General features: G+C 38.9%; 1 protein-coding gene across 8 annotated transcripts in view; it reads right to left on the reverse strand.

Annotated features, from left to right (window-relative positions):
* The window catches only part of LOC123313034, a 112,847-nt gene that overhangs the window by 31,652 nt on the left and 65,951 nt on the right, over window positions 1-15,244 (reverse strand). For all 8 annotated transcript variants that reach the window (XM_044897699.1, XM_044897700.1, XM_044897703.1 and 5 more), the window contains one exon: window positions 3,838-4,066. In XM_044897699.1, coding sequence (XP_044753634.1) covers window positions 3,838-4,008 — 171 coding nt within the window. In that variant the 5' untranslated portion in view covers window positions 4,009-4,066. The remainder of the gene's footprint in view (window positions 1-3,837; window positions 4,067-15,244) is intronic.

A 15,244-nucleotide genomic window follows, 5' to 3' on the forward strand; every position in this document is an offset into this window, starting at 1 on the left:
TATTCGCGAGGAAACGCGTTTCTTTTTCCAGCTTCGTACCAAGCACAGCACTCTCTCATCGGAGTAATTTTAGCGCCGAAAGCCTCAGTTTTATCATTTAACCAGCAGCGGTTGCATTTCAGGACGATGGCGGCGTTCGAATTTTAATTGCCCCGCTAATTGGGATTTGCATACGACCGATATGGGTTAGTGCGCTGGCCTAGGTTCTATTTATAAATTCCACCCGTGATAGTGCAGGAGGAACTAGCCCGAAGAACTTCTGGGAGTTAAAACGCGTGGCGACAGTGGCGGAGAAGGAAAAAATACTCATGCCTGTTTGCGATGACTTATTTTAGGCAGGCTCAACGTTACTTATTTGATTGAGTTTCATGAAAACAGTAGATAACACAAAAACCACACTGAACAAAAATATCCCTGAAAATTCTGTATAGTCCATTCAAGAATGATTGACATCTTGGGTGGCTATGAAAAATCGAATTTAGGTTGGTAATAGCTCATAAGTTGAGATTTTGTTTTGCGAAATTCAAGTTGGTATTGTGAATAAACGTCGATCCATAGACCAATTATTGTGAATCTATGTACTGACCGAAGGTAATTTGAGTTTTGTAGAACTGTTTACATTCTTAATTTAATCGTACAAATTGGAAATATAACCCCCGATTTCATAAAGCTTGATCGGGGAATCAACGCTTGAATGACGAATAAAAAACGTCAATTTGTTTTCAATAGATTATTCAGTCATGAGTATTCAGAAAATCATTTTCGCATCAAATTATTATCTACATACGTCCATTCAATGATTCTCAATTGATTCTCCTTCAAAATATTCAGAAATACAAAGGTTTCAGTGATTTCGTTTTGTAAATCGAGTGACTGTCACGTCGTTGATCGGACAATGAAAGTTTTATGAAACCCACGGTAAGTGTTTCAATTTTGATTGCTGATTAATATGCTCTGAATTCGAATATTTCTTTTTTCCAAATACTTGTTTAGATTATATTTGTATATTCCTGTTCTGTGAGTGAAACTACACAAATGATTGAAGATATTTTGTGATCAGATATTAAGCTGCGTCTGGACTTTCAAGACCTACTGGGATGTCAATCATTCTTGAATGGACTATATAATCAATTCATTACCTAATACTGGATGTTCTGTTTCCTACGTCAAGTATATTATGACTGTGACCATGAGAAATTCACGTAATTTATTCATGCCCCACAATATGTAGAAAAATTTGAAACGTAAATTTCTATTCACTAGTGCCTCGTAGAATAACTAAATTCAATCAATCCAACTTCAAGACATCAAATTAAAAAATGTTCAACCATTACTCTGTAAACCCCGAGGCTTGCGTGTTTGTTTCAATTCGCCTGCACAAGTTTCGACAAAAGTAGAAATCGTGAGCTGAGAAACTTCGAAACGACGCTAATCGAAACCGAAAATTAACAAAGTTAGTACCTCCTTTTAATTTATTTCAGTTGTTTATTGTTATCCTCGAACGAAACATTTCAATTCGTTCCGAAACAAGCAATTGCATTGCAATTGCGACCGTAATATTTGTGGCAAATTTCACAAAGATGAAATGACTCAAAAATAATCTTCTAATCATTCTAACCCATTTGAAATGAGTCATGAGTGGGCGCTGAAGCCTTAAAAAAGAAAATGACATAAAAGTCATCGGATATCTATAAGATACGGATTATTTGATAAAACCGCAATAAAAACTATCCAGTTGTTGCCTATTCGAGAATCTAATATGCCGTAAACTGTTTTATGGTCAATGAAATCTATTCTACACAATCGGAAAGATTTCATTTTTAATTTGCGTGCCTCTTTCGCAATATTTATGGCTGATGCGATATAGTAATATGGCATTGTGAGAAGGATCAAGTGCTTTCTGGAAGCGTCATTTTTTCTTCGCAGTTCTTCGAATGCCAAAATCAGAAATTGATTTGAAGATATTTCTCGATTCGTATGGAACTCTAATTGTTAATCATAATTTTCAAGATTTTTCTCAAAAATCTTCACTTCATCTGGGAAGCAGAAAGACTCACACTTTTCTTGGCAATGAATCAACCATTAAAAATTTTCTTCCACCCTGTGATCATTTGCACGTTTTGATGTTTTACTGAACAGTTAGACTTTTGTTGTCCGATTCCGAAGGTTCATATCAGGAATAACGATTTCAAAAGACCATGCGACTAAAATTATTATTGTTTTCCGTATTCGTCAAAACGCTAGAGGAGAGGCTCACTTCACATACCGTGTAACACCAATCGGCCAAGTTATCCGGCACGGCACCAGCAAAACACCACAGAACAGACCCATGACCCTTGACTTACTTTATGCAAAACACTACTAATCCGCTTCTGGCATCAGCGGCGCGATACTTCTGCCCGTTTTCCACCGTGTTACATCGATAACCAATTATCGCCCATTTTTTAATGGCCATCGATCGTCTTTTTTCCGGGAGAAACGCGACGTTGAGAACCCTGAAAGCGCTTGCTAATGGGTTGGCGTGTCTGGAACGCATGAGATCCGAGCGGTTTACTTACGATTAAGTTGTTCGCACTTGGTGCGAATTCGAGGGTTTTTTTTCTCCACTTCGAGATGGTTTTACGGCGCATGCAACCTGATTTAGAAGCGGTGTTAGCGGATGCGAGGAATAATTTAGGTTTTGCCGAGATCTAAGCAGCCAGCTGCAGATTTCTGGTAGCAAAACAAGACAGGGCTATTGTGGTCGTGGGAAAGAATAAACGCAGAAGGCGATTTTGGAGAAGGCGGGGAGAAGTGAGCAAAATTTCACAAATTCATCAAATGACATATTCGAAAAATTGACTTGGGAAAGGTGAACCATACAGCAAGCATACAACAAATCTTTTAACGGCCGAATTTTGTTGGTTTTACCTAAATGGGAGATCGACCAAATATAGGTTGTGAAGAATATACAGGATGGGCAAAATAAAGTTGTCTACTAAGGGGATCTTGGGAACTACAGCAGCTAGAAGAAAACGATGATAATTTCCGAGCTCCTTTCATGGGCGCCCGCAGAAATTTTTCTCAGGGGGGGCAAAATATCATCTACGATTAGTTTTACTGAAAGAAAAATTTCTCTAACGGTGTCTATCAGAATATCAGGGGGGGCCGTGGCCCCCCATGGCTCCCCCTGCGGGCGCCCATGGCTCCTTTTCCAAGCAAAAAAGAATGGTTAAAACCGTAGCCTCCTCCGATTCTTCGTTTTTGAGTTATTAGCAAAAAATTAGATTTTGGTGATTTCGAAAAGTTCTCATAACTTTTTTTGTCTTTGAAGTTACAGATTTGAAACATGAACCTTCTACAGGCACTCTTTCACGTAGAATCCACTGACGAGCTCAAAATATTCTTTCATTTCGAATCATTAGGCGAACTTTCGTTTTTTAATTTTGAATTTGTTATTTTTGAATTGGAAAAAAATCTTTCTTCAGTAGATTCTACGTATAAGAGTACCTACCAAAGAAGGTTCAAGTTTCAGATCTGTAAATTCAAAGACAAAAGGGTTATGAGAACTTTTCGAAATCGTCAAAATTTCAATTTTTGTTTATAATTCAAAATCTAGGAATGAGTTTGGTTTTCATTTTCGGATTAGTCAGGAAAAAAGAGATAAAGAATGTGTCATCCGTTTTCTTCTAGCTGCTATAACCAATTTTGCCCACCTTGTACGGGGTGTTCTAGTGTCCGGTGTCCAGTGAGGGGATATCATTTTTTTCCTATTCCAGACATCGAATTATGAGGCGATGTTTTTTTTTAATAAAACCCGTGTTGTCTGGGAGAATGATGGATGCTACTACTACTCACCTTGCCGTACTTATGACTGGTATTGGTGGTGTTGGCAGCCCAGTGGTCGGTCTCAATTCTGGCCCTCTCCAAAACACCTGTCAAGCTATCCAAAGTAGACCATTCGTGTACGTCGTGGTCATGGAAGGGTGGTGGCAAGCCACCGTTCGAGGGGGTCTGCGCCACTTCCATTTTGTTGGTACGGTATCCAGTTTTTCAGAAAAGTGTTAGCAGGAATTAGAAAAACAACCTGGAATCAACAAATATATCAGGTTAATAGGTTTCGTTCATTACTTAAAATAATATAACTGAACAGAGCTTAATGAGTGGATGACATGCTGCATACTGCCAATACGACTCTATATTTCTCACATAACCTCTAAAAAGATAAATGTCCATTTCGAGCAGCTATATTGGTTTGTGTTGATGAAAATTTTTCACGCAATAAGTCTCTAAATCGTGCTTCTGGTACAATTCACGATGTATACCAAAAATCACGTTAGGGTAATCACTTCATTTCATCGAATCTACAAGGTTAGAATCCGCCAAACTCCTGGGCAATAATCGCGGCGTGATTGATTGAGAAATGCCCCATTATCAAGATCGGACAGAGAAAGTCCCTGGCAGTGTTACCAATGCAGCAATTAAGAGCGTCGGCGATACAATCTTCGCATATTATGAACCCGGTACAACGACATGGTCCCAGATAAGCGCACCCACGCTTCAAATCCAACGAAAGGATCGATCTAGTTATGCGAGCAAACAACGGAACGCACCCCCGTCCCTCCGCTAATATCTCAATTGTTAGGAGATTGACATGACTATTTTTTCTTTCTTACCGATCGAGGTTTCTGCTCGAGTAGTCGGATTGGGCAATCTGGTAATCGGATACGTGGAGCGGATCTAGATTGGAGATTTCATTGTTTGAGTGTTTGCTCCTAGGTAGTTGAGCGGGTGTAGTTCAAATCAATCAGATCATTATCCGTAAGATGTACTCTTTAGGTGTCGATGAGAAAAGAAAGTACTAAATCAGGGTAAATTTGTTAATATCCGACAGATTTTATGGCCATTTAAACGGCTAACATTTTCAGTAGTTAAACATATCTACCAAAAATCCCTACCACTACCTAGTGTTACAATTTTCATTAAATTAAAAGTACAAGAACGTAACGACTCAGACCTTCAACTCTTCACACGCCACTGAAGCATCCTAATACTCTTCATCCACGCCACAGTGTCATGTTCTTTATCGGCACGAACTATCCCCATGTTCTCTCACTCCATTCCCCACATAAAGTTTATTAATGTAGAAAATCAACAACGGTGCGAATATTTCCCCTTATTTATCGTCGAGCAACACGAAGCGTGACCACGTATTATTACTTGTACGTAATTTTTCGATTACTCTACGATGCGTTGTGTCGAGCGTCCTGTTTGCGTGTTGGAACAGGTAGTAGGAGAAGAAGAAAAACTCTACTTGTCTTTTTTTTTCGATAAACATACGATCATTTACCCAATCTTACGTCCATCTCGAAGTATTTATTGCAAGAAGACTCAACTCCCAATGAATGTTAATATTTCAATAAGATATCAAAAAACCGAATAAAATTGAATGGAACCTATTACAGTTGACATCTTGCAACACCCGTGATCGATGATTGTTAGATTGACCGCAACTTCTGGAACGTACGGCATTGGCACGAAGGTCTCCACATTACTTTGTCTTCGTTAAAAAAAGACATTCGATAACTTCGATAGAGCGTGAATTATAGCGAGAGTCGATTTAATCGATCTGATTTTTCCCCGACTAGGAAATCATATCGATGGCGAAAAAATCGGGGTATTAATCATAATCCCGCCCATGAATGACTTTTGTTTGAACAATTTTCAATTTCAAGAAGGATAGGGCGTGGGAGCTGAGATTGGCGCAGCTTGTAATTTTTGTGTGATTGCTGTAAAGTAGAGTTTATGCATGTTCGTGACTGAAGGCCATGAGCTGAACCAATTATTCGGTTTTTACTCTGTATTAAACGAAAAAACGCGACAATTCGAATCAAACTATTCTCAGTTATAAGTGCAGACTGCTGCTCTTTATGTTCTATGTATGCTTCTACTGTTGCACATAATTTTTCTTGTAGGTCATACAAAGATCATTTCATTTATTCTTTCCGTTCGAATATACTTTCCCACTCACCTTTATCGATCTAAAAACGAAAAATTTCAGCAATCGTTTTTTTCCCCAAGTAGCGAAGGTTCAATAAGACTAATAAACCAATAAGCGTTAAGTGTTGCTTAAATTCCTCCACTTTTCTCGATCTCAGAAAGCTCTCATTAACATCGACATTTTTATCTTTCTCCACGTTTAAACGTCGTCTCAGAGTAATAAAATGCACGACAAATGAACCTTTTTTTTTCACCTCAACGTATAACGAAGCATTTACCTACGCAACACACGTGATTAACCGGCTTTATATCTCTTTGTTATTAACGCCATCAAGGATATTCATGAAATCAATGAGTTCTGTCGTTCCTTTTTCTCATTATCGCGCAAAGACTACGCGTGGGTACAAAGCGAACAAATCGGGTTGTGTTTCATTATATTTTCGCGGTTCTGGTACGTCCCAACTCGAGTTGTTTCCGAAGAAAAACCTACGGCCCAGAGCCGGTCAAGAGGCGGCACCAGAATGGCTGGAAGGTTCGTCTTCCTTTGTCTGAGTTTCGAGGAAAGGACGATTTTCTGGGAAGCTGCCCGTTCTCGAAAAGGCGGGTAATTAATACGGGGATTAGCGAAAATGATGTTCCATTTGAAGATTTGGATAATTGGTGGGTTGATATTATTGTCGAATCGAATAAATTATACTTCCTAAGGTTGCCAAGACCATGAAGGCTATTTTGGATGATTACACAGGGTAGCCAATTGAAGACAATGGATGTCCGAGACAATCATTATTGCATTGTATACGGAACATTTTCAAAAATGATAAGGACGTAATGATTATCTGAAAACATTTTGGTGCTGCATGAAAATAAAATAACGACGGGCACCACTTTGAGAATGTACAAACAAGTAGGTACTTCAGTCTGCTTTCACCATTCGATAAAGTCATCAATATCAGAGACTTCAACGATCAGCCAAGCGATCTTTTCGAAGATGTTTCGGAGTGGACCGAAACAGAAAGCCATTGTGTAAATTCGACACACAATTCGTAAATCGTGAACGGGGGGACTGATTAACGAGAATAGATCATATCGATGGAACAGAGGCTGGCCGAGAAACCAGAACAATCATATTTGATCACTTTCCTCATGGCGACGGGACGTTGATATATTGCCGGCAATCTTCACGTTTTTAACCGGGCACAAATCGTTAGTGGTTAGATTGCCGCAAAAGTCGTTTCCTGGATCGAAGTGGGCGAAGTCGCATAACCCTATTAACCCATTTCGATCAACGCCATTAGACAAACTGTCTTCGGCGAGTATTGAAGGAGAAAGGAAAATGCATAAATCGATCACTGCTACTTTTTAGCTGACTCTAAAGGTTGATATACATTACGCTGAACTTTGGAATATATGGATTACCTATTCTTACACAATTCACTGCCTATCTCGCCCGATTTATGCACGTTCATAATTTGAATGAGCGATGAATTGGCCGATACTTGATTTTTATCAATAATCAAACTACACTGCGCGAAAAAATTAACGCACATTATGGAAATCTCAAATTTATTCTACAACTGAAGGTGTTCTCAATGATAATTATTTTTGTCAGAATTATGCATGCATATGTTATCCAGTTTCAACGGTTTTTTTCAATACAGATGTTTTTTCCCAGCAGGAATAAAAAAAGATGATATTATCAGATTTTGAATGTATTGGCTCCATTCTAAAATCAGTTGTTCTCGATCAATTCTAGTGATCAATAGTTTTTCTTTCGTTTGATTTTCTACACTCGATCGCTATGCAAGGCGAAACACGCAATTTGACCCAAGAGGAATGTGCCCAAGTGGTAGTTTTGCGAGAAGAAGTGTGGACATACACAAGAATTGCAGAAAGGTTTGGAGTTTCCCATACAAGTGTGTCCAGAATGTTGCAGCGATTCAGGGAGACAGGTATGAATGTCCGAAGACCAGGACAGGGTAGACCACGGGTAACAACTGCCATTCAAGAACTTTACTTGAGAGTTTCTACGTTGAGACAACGGTTTGCAACCGCTCGCCTCCTTCAAATTCAGCTTGAGCAAACTCATGAGGAGCAAATTAGCACTCAGACAATAAGAAATCGCATCAGAGGATATGATTTAAGGCCTCGTGTCGCGGCAAGAGGCCCAGCTCTTACCCCAGCCCATCGAAGGGCGCGTTTGGATTTTGCGAGAGAGCGTATCCATTGGGAAGCGGCCGATTGGGAAAGAGTTCTCTTCACAGATGAGTCTAGATTCTGCCTCTACCATTGTGATCGACGTTCCCTTGTATACAGACGTCCACATGAAAGATATCCTCAGTGCAATTTCCTGAATACTACTGGTTTCGGAGGAGGATCGATTATGGTATGGGGTGGAATATCTTTGACTGCTCGCATAGACCTAGTGGTCGTTGATAATGGAGCTATGAATGCTGATAAGTATATAAGGAACATTCTTGAAGAGCATGTAGTGCCATTTGCCCCATACATTGGTGAAAATTTCATTTTTATGGACGATATTGCCAGACCCCATCGTGCGCGCGTCGTTCAGGAGTACCTTGAAGAGGTTGAAGTCTCTCGAATGGAATGGCCAGCAAGAAGTCCAGATCTCAATCCTATTGAGCAGGTTTGGGACAACCTCAATAGAAGGCTGAGAAGTTCAGAAAATCATCCAGCTACTCTTAATGACTTAGGAATCCAACTCGGAGAAATCTGGGAAGGATTAGATCAGAACATTTTAAGATCACTCATTTTGAGTATGAACCGTCGTTGTTGAGCTGTAATTAACGCAAGGGGTGGAAATACCAAGTATTAAATCACTTATCAGCATTTCAGTATTTTGAAAATTGTTCATTTCCCTTCTTTCACATAAGATTCGGTGAAATCCTGAATTTTTCTTCCATTTAATGTGTCCTGTTTCGTTCAAAACCTTCCCGAGAGAACATAAAAAATAAGTTATAAAGTCAATGTAGAGTTAATTTTCATTGAAATTGAGATTTTCAGAATTGCGTTAATTTTTTTGCGCAGTTTAGATACAGAATTACATGATTCTCACTAGGATACGTTATCTATATTATAATTGGAGTCATAGAAGTGGTAAAAAAAAAATGGTATCGCGGATATTGGGGGCCCGTAGGTCCCCGGCGGACTCGAACGAAGCGAGAGTTCGCCTCTACGAGAAATGCCCTTTCAATAATGGTAAAGACCGTCGAGATCGAAGCCCGGGATGGCTAAAACAGCTCATCCTTGTGAAAATTATGTTATCCAGTTTCTAGTTCATAAAATGAGTACTAGTTGAAACGACAAAAAAACTACTGCTAAAAATTACCTGCTCCTACACACTCAGGAGTGAATATATTCTGACACTTATTTTTGGCGTCAACGTGGGGCCGGAACATAAAACAGTTGAAAATAACGTTACTACCGTGTCAGACAGGGATTGATGGATGTATATTCACATTACATTTCAACTAAATCATTTTGATATTTCGAAAATCGTTGATTTCACAGAATTTACAGTCTTTTACGTAAGATCGTCAGAGATTCATGAAATGTCGCTAATGTATCTTCTGGAATCTGTCCGATTGCTTCCTCAATCAAAACTGTGCGAGGTGTTGACGTATTACTCTGAAGGAGATCTCTGTCGATGTCACCGATTTCCTTAGATGTCCAACGCAATCCTATTCGTTTTCATTTCATTCATCGCAGCTTATTTACGACAATTGTCGCCCATTAACCAACACATAAACAACGACACGACCTTTACATGCATCATTGTCACGCGGAAACGCACTAAACGCGAAAAAATCCTAATGGGTGGGCGCGTCTCGGCCTTCTCGATATTCGGATTCGAACCCGATGGAAAAATTCGCCTCGTTGAGTCACTCTCTCCCTTCCATCGGAGCCTTATGGTCGAATGGGCGCGTAAATCAATCGCCATTTCCTCGGAGGTGATACCTGTCGTGTACTATCGGGAATTTTTGCGCGACAGTTGTCGATTGAGGTTAGGTAATGGGCGCGTAAATGGAGCGATCGGGTACGTACCTGTCCTGGGATCTTTGCGATACGTGAGACGCAAATGATTTATGCGACAGAATATTGTCCGCGTTGCGATTTATGGGCGTGTTCGAGAGTTATTATTCGGACGGTTCGAAACGCTACAAGAATTCCGAAATGGGATCTCGAGATTGCTCACAGGTCGTTCGGAATTTACACACAAACAAACTTATATGGAATGAACATGGAGCTGGATATCAAAATATGGTTCATTTCACTGCATGGTAAAAGGGGCAAATACAGGGTGTCCCATAATCGATGCCCCAGTGAGAGAATCTCGGAAACTATACTCCATTCACTTTTATTTTAGCAGTCGGTTGGCCATGGAAATTTGACACATTTCACTCTGTATAGTTCGAAAATGTAGGGTTATGACGCTTGTCAAATAATTTTTGGGTTTAAACAACGCTATGTTGCCCGTTCTACGTAAAAGTTGCTGTAATTACGTATTTTATCACTATGTCGAATCTCTTCGGAAAATATGTGACGAACATAATTGAAGTTTATACAAACTGATTGAAGGCATACCAAATCCAGATATCTGCATGGAAAATACAAGAGATCAGTATAATATCATAATATATGCACCAGCTTGAGGAGAGTTAATGTTCGTTATCTTCTTTGGCTAAAGTTTGAATACGTTACATCAGTTGTAGATTTCAAAAATATTAACCCGAAGATGAAATGCATATGATGCAGTGGTTGGGAATGGGTATCTCCCAAAGGAATTAACGGATAATTACAAGAATGTTGAATTCTTCAACAAAAATCATCCTGCATCAATATAAGTAAAAGGAATCAAAGGAAGTTTCTATCAAGATGAACTTCACCTTGGAACAAAAATTTCACAGGAATAAACAATTAGCAGGACAACTGGCGCGTATTTGTGGCTGTTCATCTTAATGCATTGATATAATAATAATAATTAGGTATTTATTGGTACGTTAAGACATTTACAATGTATAGGACAAGTCAAATGAAAAATAGAAAAATCAATTTTCGGGAACTTATTCTACGATGACATTCATCGAAAATCCTGTAGTAAACTTTTCGCATTAATTCACTCAAACATAAAATTCTCGAATGCCACCATTTTTTTTGGGTCTCCCAATAGGAGGAAATTCTTTGTCATCCTCTTCATTCACAATCATTCTGATTGTGGAAATATTCAGCTGAAATATAAGTCGTTTAGATTCGGATGAAACATTATATAAATTCTCTTACCATGGGCGCCCGCAGGGGGGGGGCCAGGGGGGCCACGGCCCCCCTGAGATTCTGATAGACACCGTTAGAGAAATTTTTCTTTCAGTAAAACTAATCGTAGATGATATTTTGCCCCCCCTGAGAAAAATTTCTGCGGGCACCCATGTCTCTTACATTGAATATGTAAGACGCTACCGTCTGACCTATTGTGGATTTTGGAATATTAGGGTATAACTATTTGAATGAGCGGACCTGAAGTCTAAATAGCACTTCCTGAAACCCTGTCTCTTTTTTCAATCGCTTTCGGCATTTTCGTAATAAAAATTGATATTAGTTTTGGCAACGGCGTTATGACATTAACGACATTAAATGAGTGCCAACCTTACTCCGTTCTCGTTACAAAAACTTGAGAAAATTATTTCATGGCCAACCGACTGCTAAAATAAATGTGAATGCAGTATAGAAGCGCTAGAGCAAAACCGATGACTGAAGCTCTTTTTTTCAGAGAAACCAAGAATAGTGTAAACCATAGACCACGATCATTGAGATTTTGACAATTCTGAAATTTGAATCTCCTTCAGGCACTTTTATACCTAGAATCTACTGATTTTTTCAATTCAAAAATGACAAATTCAATAAGAGTTTGCATTTGAAAAAAATAGTTTTTAGAATTTATTTTAGGTTTAAAATGTTAATTCGAAACGAAGCCTTTTCGGCCTATAATTTGATGAAAAATAGGGTTATTTTTCGATTTTGAATCCATGGTTAACGTATGACCCTTCACTTTCGGGACACCTGCAAATCATAAGGCAAAAGTATTTCTCTCGTACCCTGTATTTTAATGTTAATACAGAATTTCAATGAGTCAGTCAACCGAAAGGTACAATCAGTGATGACCTCTGTCTGGATCCATGTTAGAAACATGGGAAAAGCACCGCGTTACCAAACTGAAGTCGGCAAGCTTTTCAACATGAATCAAGGGTCCGGTTTGTACAAATTAAAACAATCGCCGACTTGCTTCAGGACGCCAGATCACGTTTCTGCGGCCCAGTAGGTAGCCGCTCAAATGTTATTCTTATTCCGCATCCGAACAGTTTTACTGTTATTAAATTGACCTTAAGGTCGGAGTTGAAGTGCAGTCCGTCGAATGGAAAGTGACTTTCACCCATTGCTAATGGGATCGAAGCGCTTACTTAAACGAGTTTCGTGAAAAATAAATAAACAGATGCATTCGGAACGAGATATGCGAAAAAGCACTCCGAGAAGGATTCCTCGAGATCTTTCGCCTTTTTGGGAAGGTAGATAAGCGAAGTTTTATGATAATGCTCCAGAGGAGGAAATTTTGGTATTTCTGGTTGTTGCGACAGGAGATCGCCATTTCGACAACATAGATTAAAAACGGTTCGAAGCAATATGAATAATTTATATGAAAGACTGGCTCGAAAATCATGTTCACGGTTTTTATTCACCATTTTCCGTTAAGACTACAAATACATGGTATTTTTTCACCTTGTGTAAATAAGCTATCAGCATTTTTGAAAAACTTTTTTAGGGTTTGTTTTAATACCAAAGAATTTATCTACAATTTGATAATAAGTAAGTTCTTGAACAAGGAAGTTAGGCCTGTCGAAAAAAAAACTTCGTTTTCCAAATGAGCATCGACATTATGTTCCACAATACATTCAATCCTGGGTGAATACTCGCTATGTGTACGACAGACATTTTTCCAATTCGTACCGAGACCATACAACGAAACAAAAACAACTTGTAGCATCCATCGTAGTACACTGGTATAGCATCTCGGACGATGCACGGTATGCAATTTAACCGTGATAGGTCCCCTATTCCCTTCTAGATGTCAAGTTCATGGCTATGACCTTTCTAGGCGTGACCTGTGGCCTGGGAGCAGAAATGCTTGTTTACCATGTGCAATTATCAACGCTTTTATTTTCAATCGGACCTATCCGAAGGAATGGAGAAGGCAGGTGAGAATCAGAATTTTTCGTAAATTCCATATGGTGGATAGTGTGAATTTTTCTATCGAATTTTAGAAGCAAAGGAAAGAGTTGCATGGAGAATTGATATTTTATCACTCGAGTAAAGGTAATGACATATTTTTATCGACAGTAGTCACACAACGACAGATAGATATTCAGATGACAAAAGAAAACAGTGTAAATTCACATGTCAATACATAAAATTGGGCGTTAACTTTTTGATTGACCAGTCGTATTTACTTGACTCTCGAACCATTGTGTGCTAATGAAGCTCTCGATTTGGTCGATCAAAAAACGTTGCTGTCGTGTTGCAAGGATATAATATAAAAACAAAGATCTAAGGAAGGGAAGGCGATCGATGCAAGGGACATAACAATCGGATATTGTCAAGTTTGAGTAGAGCCATAGTCTCCAATTTTTTTCAACAGTACGAAAGGTTGGAATGCCTAGCTTTTGTCTACATGTCTGAAATAACTTTTGAAATATATGGTTATAAATTTTATTAGAATAACAGATGTGTACAGGGTGGGTAAAATTCGTTATCTACTGAGGGGATCTATAAGATTAGAAGAAAACGGATGACACATTTCCGAGCTTTTTCCGAGAAACAAAGAACACGGTGAAAACCGTAGCCTCCTACGATTCTTCGCTTTTGAGTTATTAACAAAAAATGAGATTTTGACGATTTCGAAGAGTTTTCATAACTGCTTTGTATTTGAAATTACAGGTGTGAAACTTGCTTTACTCACAACTCGACCAAACTCAGTCTGAACAAGGCTTAAGAGATTACATCATCTTATTCATCTTCCTTCGACACTGATATATTCTTCATCGCGATTTTCTCGCTCGGTCGATCGTTAAAATCTCCAGACAAACTCGCGCCCACCGGAAAACTCCTTCAAGGTTCCCAATAGCGACTCCTGCAGGTCCTTGACATCCACTGGCATCGGGGCGGTAATTTTCTCTAGACCGTTCCCACACGATACAACTGCGTTTCCTAATAACCCCGATGAATTTCATTAACCAAGTCAAGAGGCAGAGATCCGTTCCTCTGTTCGCGGACGAAACGGGAGGAAATTGAACAGAAAATAAGCATAAATTAGAATAACGAGTTTTCCCCTAGGTGCGTAGCATCAACATCAATGGGTCGAGAGGGCTTCTCCTAAGGCTGCGTCCCCAGTTGAACGTATGTGTAGACACCTAACTCATAACATCAGTACATACTTATACAGGGTGTATTTGAAGGTTAGGCCTTTTTTTTCAACAGAAGTTAGAACTGGTCAAAATGAAGCGTTTCACCTAAAATCACCTACACAAAACATTCAAAATGACAAAGATGAAAAAAAATTCAAAATGATTACTGAAATATATCCTACTACGACTCTGGACCGTTTGTTAGCTGATTTATCAGAAAGCAGTGGGGAAAACACAGTGGTCGAATCTCCTGATTCGACCATGAGGTTTCGTTTAGTTTAGGATATTGACTCGTTCCATATTTACGTGGTAATGAAAAAAAAAAATGGAATGAAATGGGGAAACATCAAAGCACTTTTTCAACATATCTAACATGAGTACTTTCAAGAAACTGCCTCGATTTGCCTATATTTTTTTCACTCTAAATTGCACGATAAAACAATTACATGCATCTAGCCCGATGAACTTGGTACTGAAACATTCATTGTCCAGCATGTTTATGTTTTGTTTCGTTTTTATGATGCCGGAGTCACCTTCCACACTCCCGTATTTGCAATTCAATGAAATTTTGTCGAACTTCTAGGGGTTATATCTGAGCCTTCTTGAATATTTTATATAGAAAATTTTTGGTTAAACGACTCATTCTGATGAGTTCTACCTTCTGTCAAAAAAAGCCTCACCTTTGAAAACACCCTGTACCCAAAATCGTTATTTATTTCCTTTTATCCATTATCACATGTACGCAAATTATCCACTTGAAGTTTTGGGCAGTGTAGATCCAAACTGGACTAGCCAAG

Source organism: Coccinella septempunctata, chromosome 5 (assembly GCF_907165205.1).
Source record: "Coccinella septempunctata chromosome 5, icCocSept1.1, whole genome shotgun sequence".
Classification (NCBI taxonomy): Eukaryota; Metazoa; Arthropoda; class Insecta; order Coleoptera; family Coccinellidae; genus Coccinella; species Coccinella septempunctata.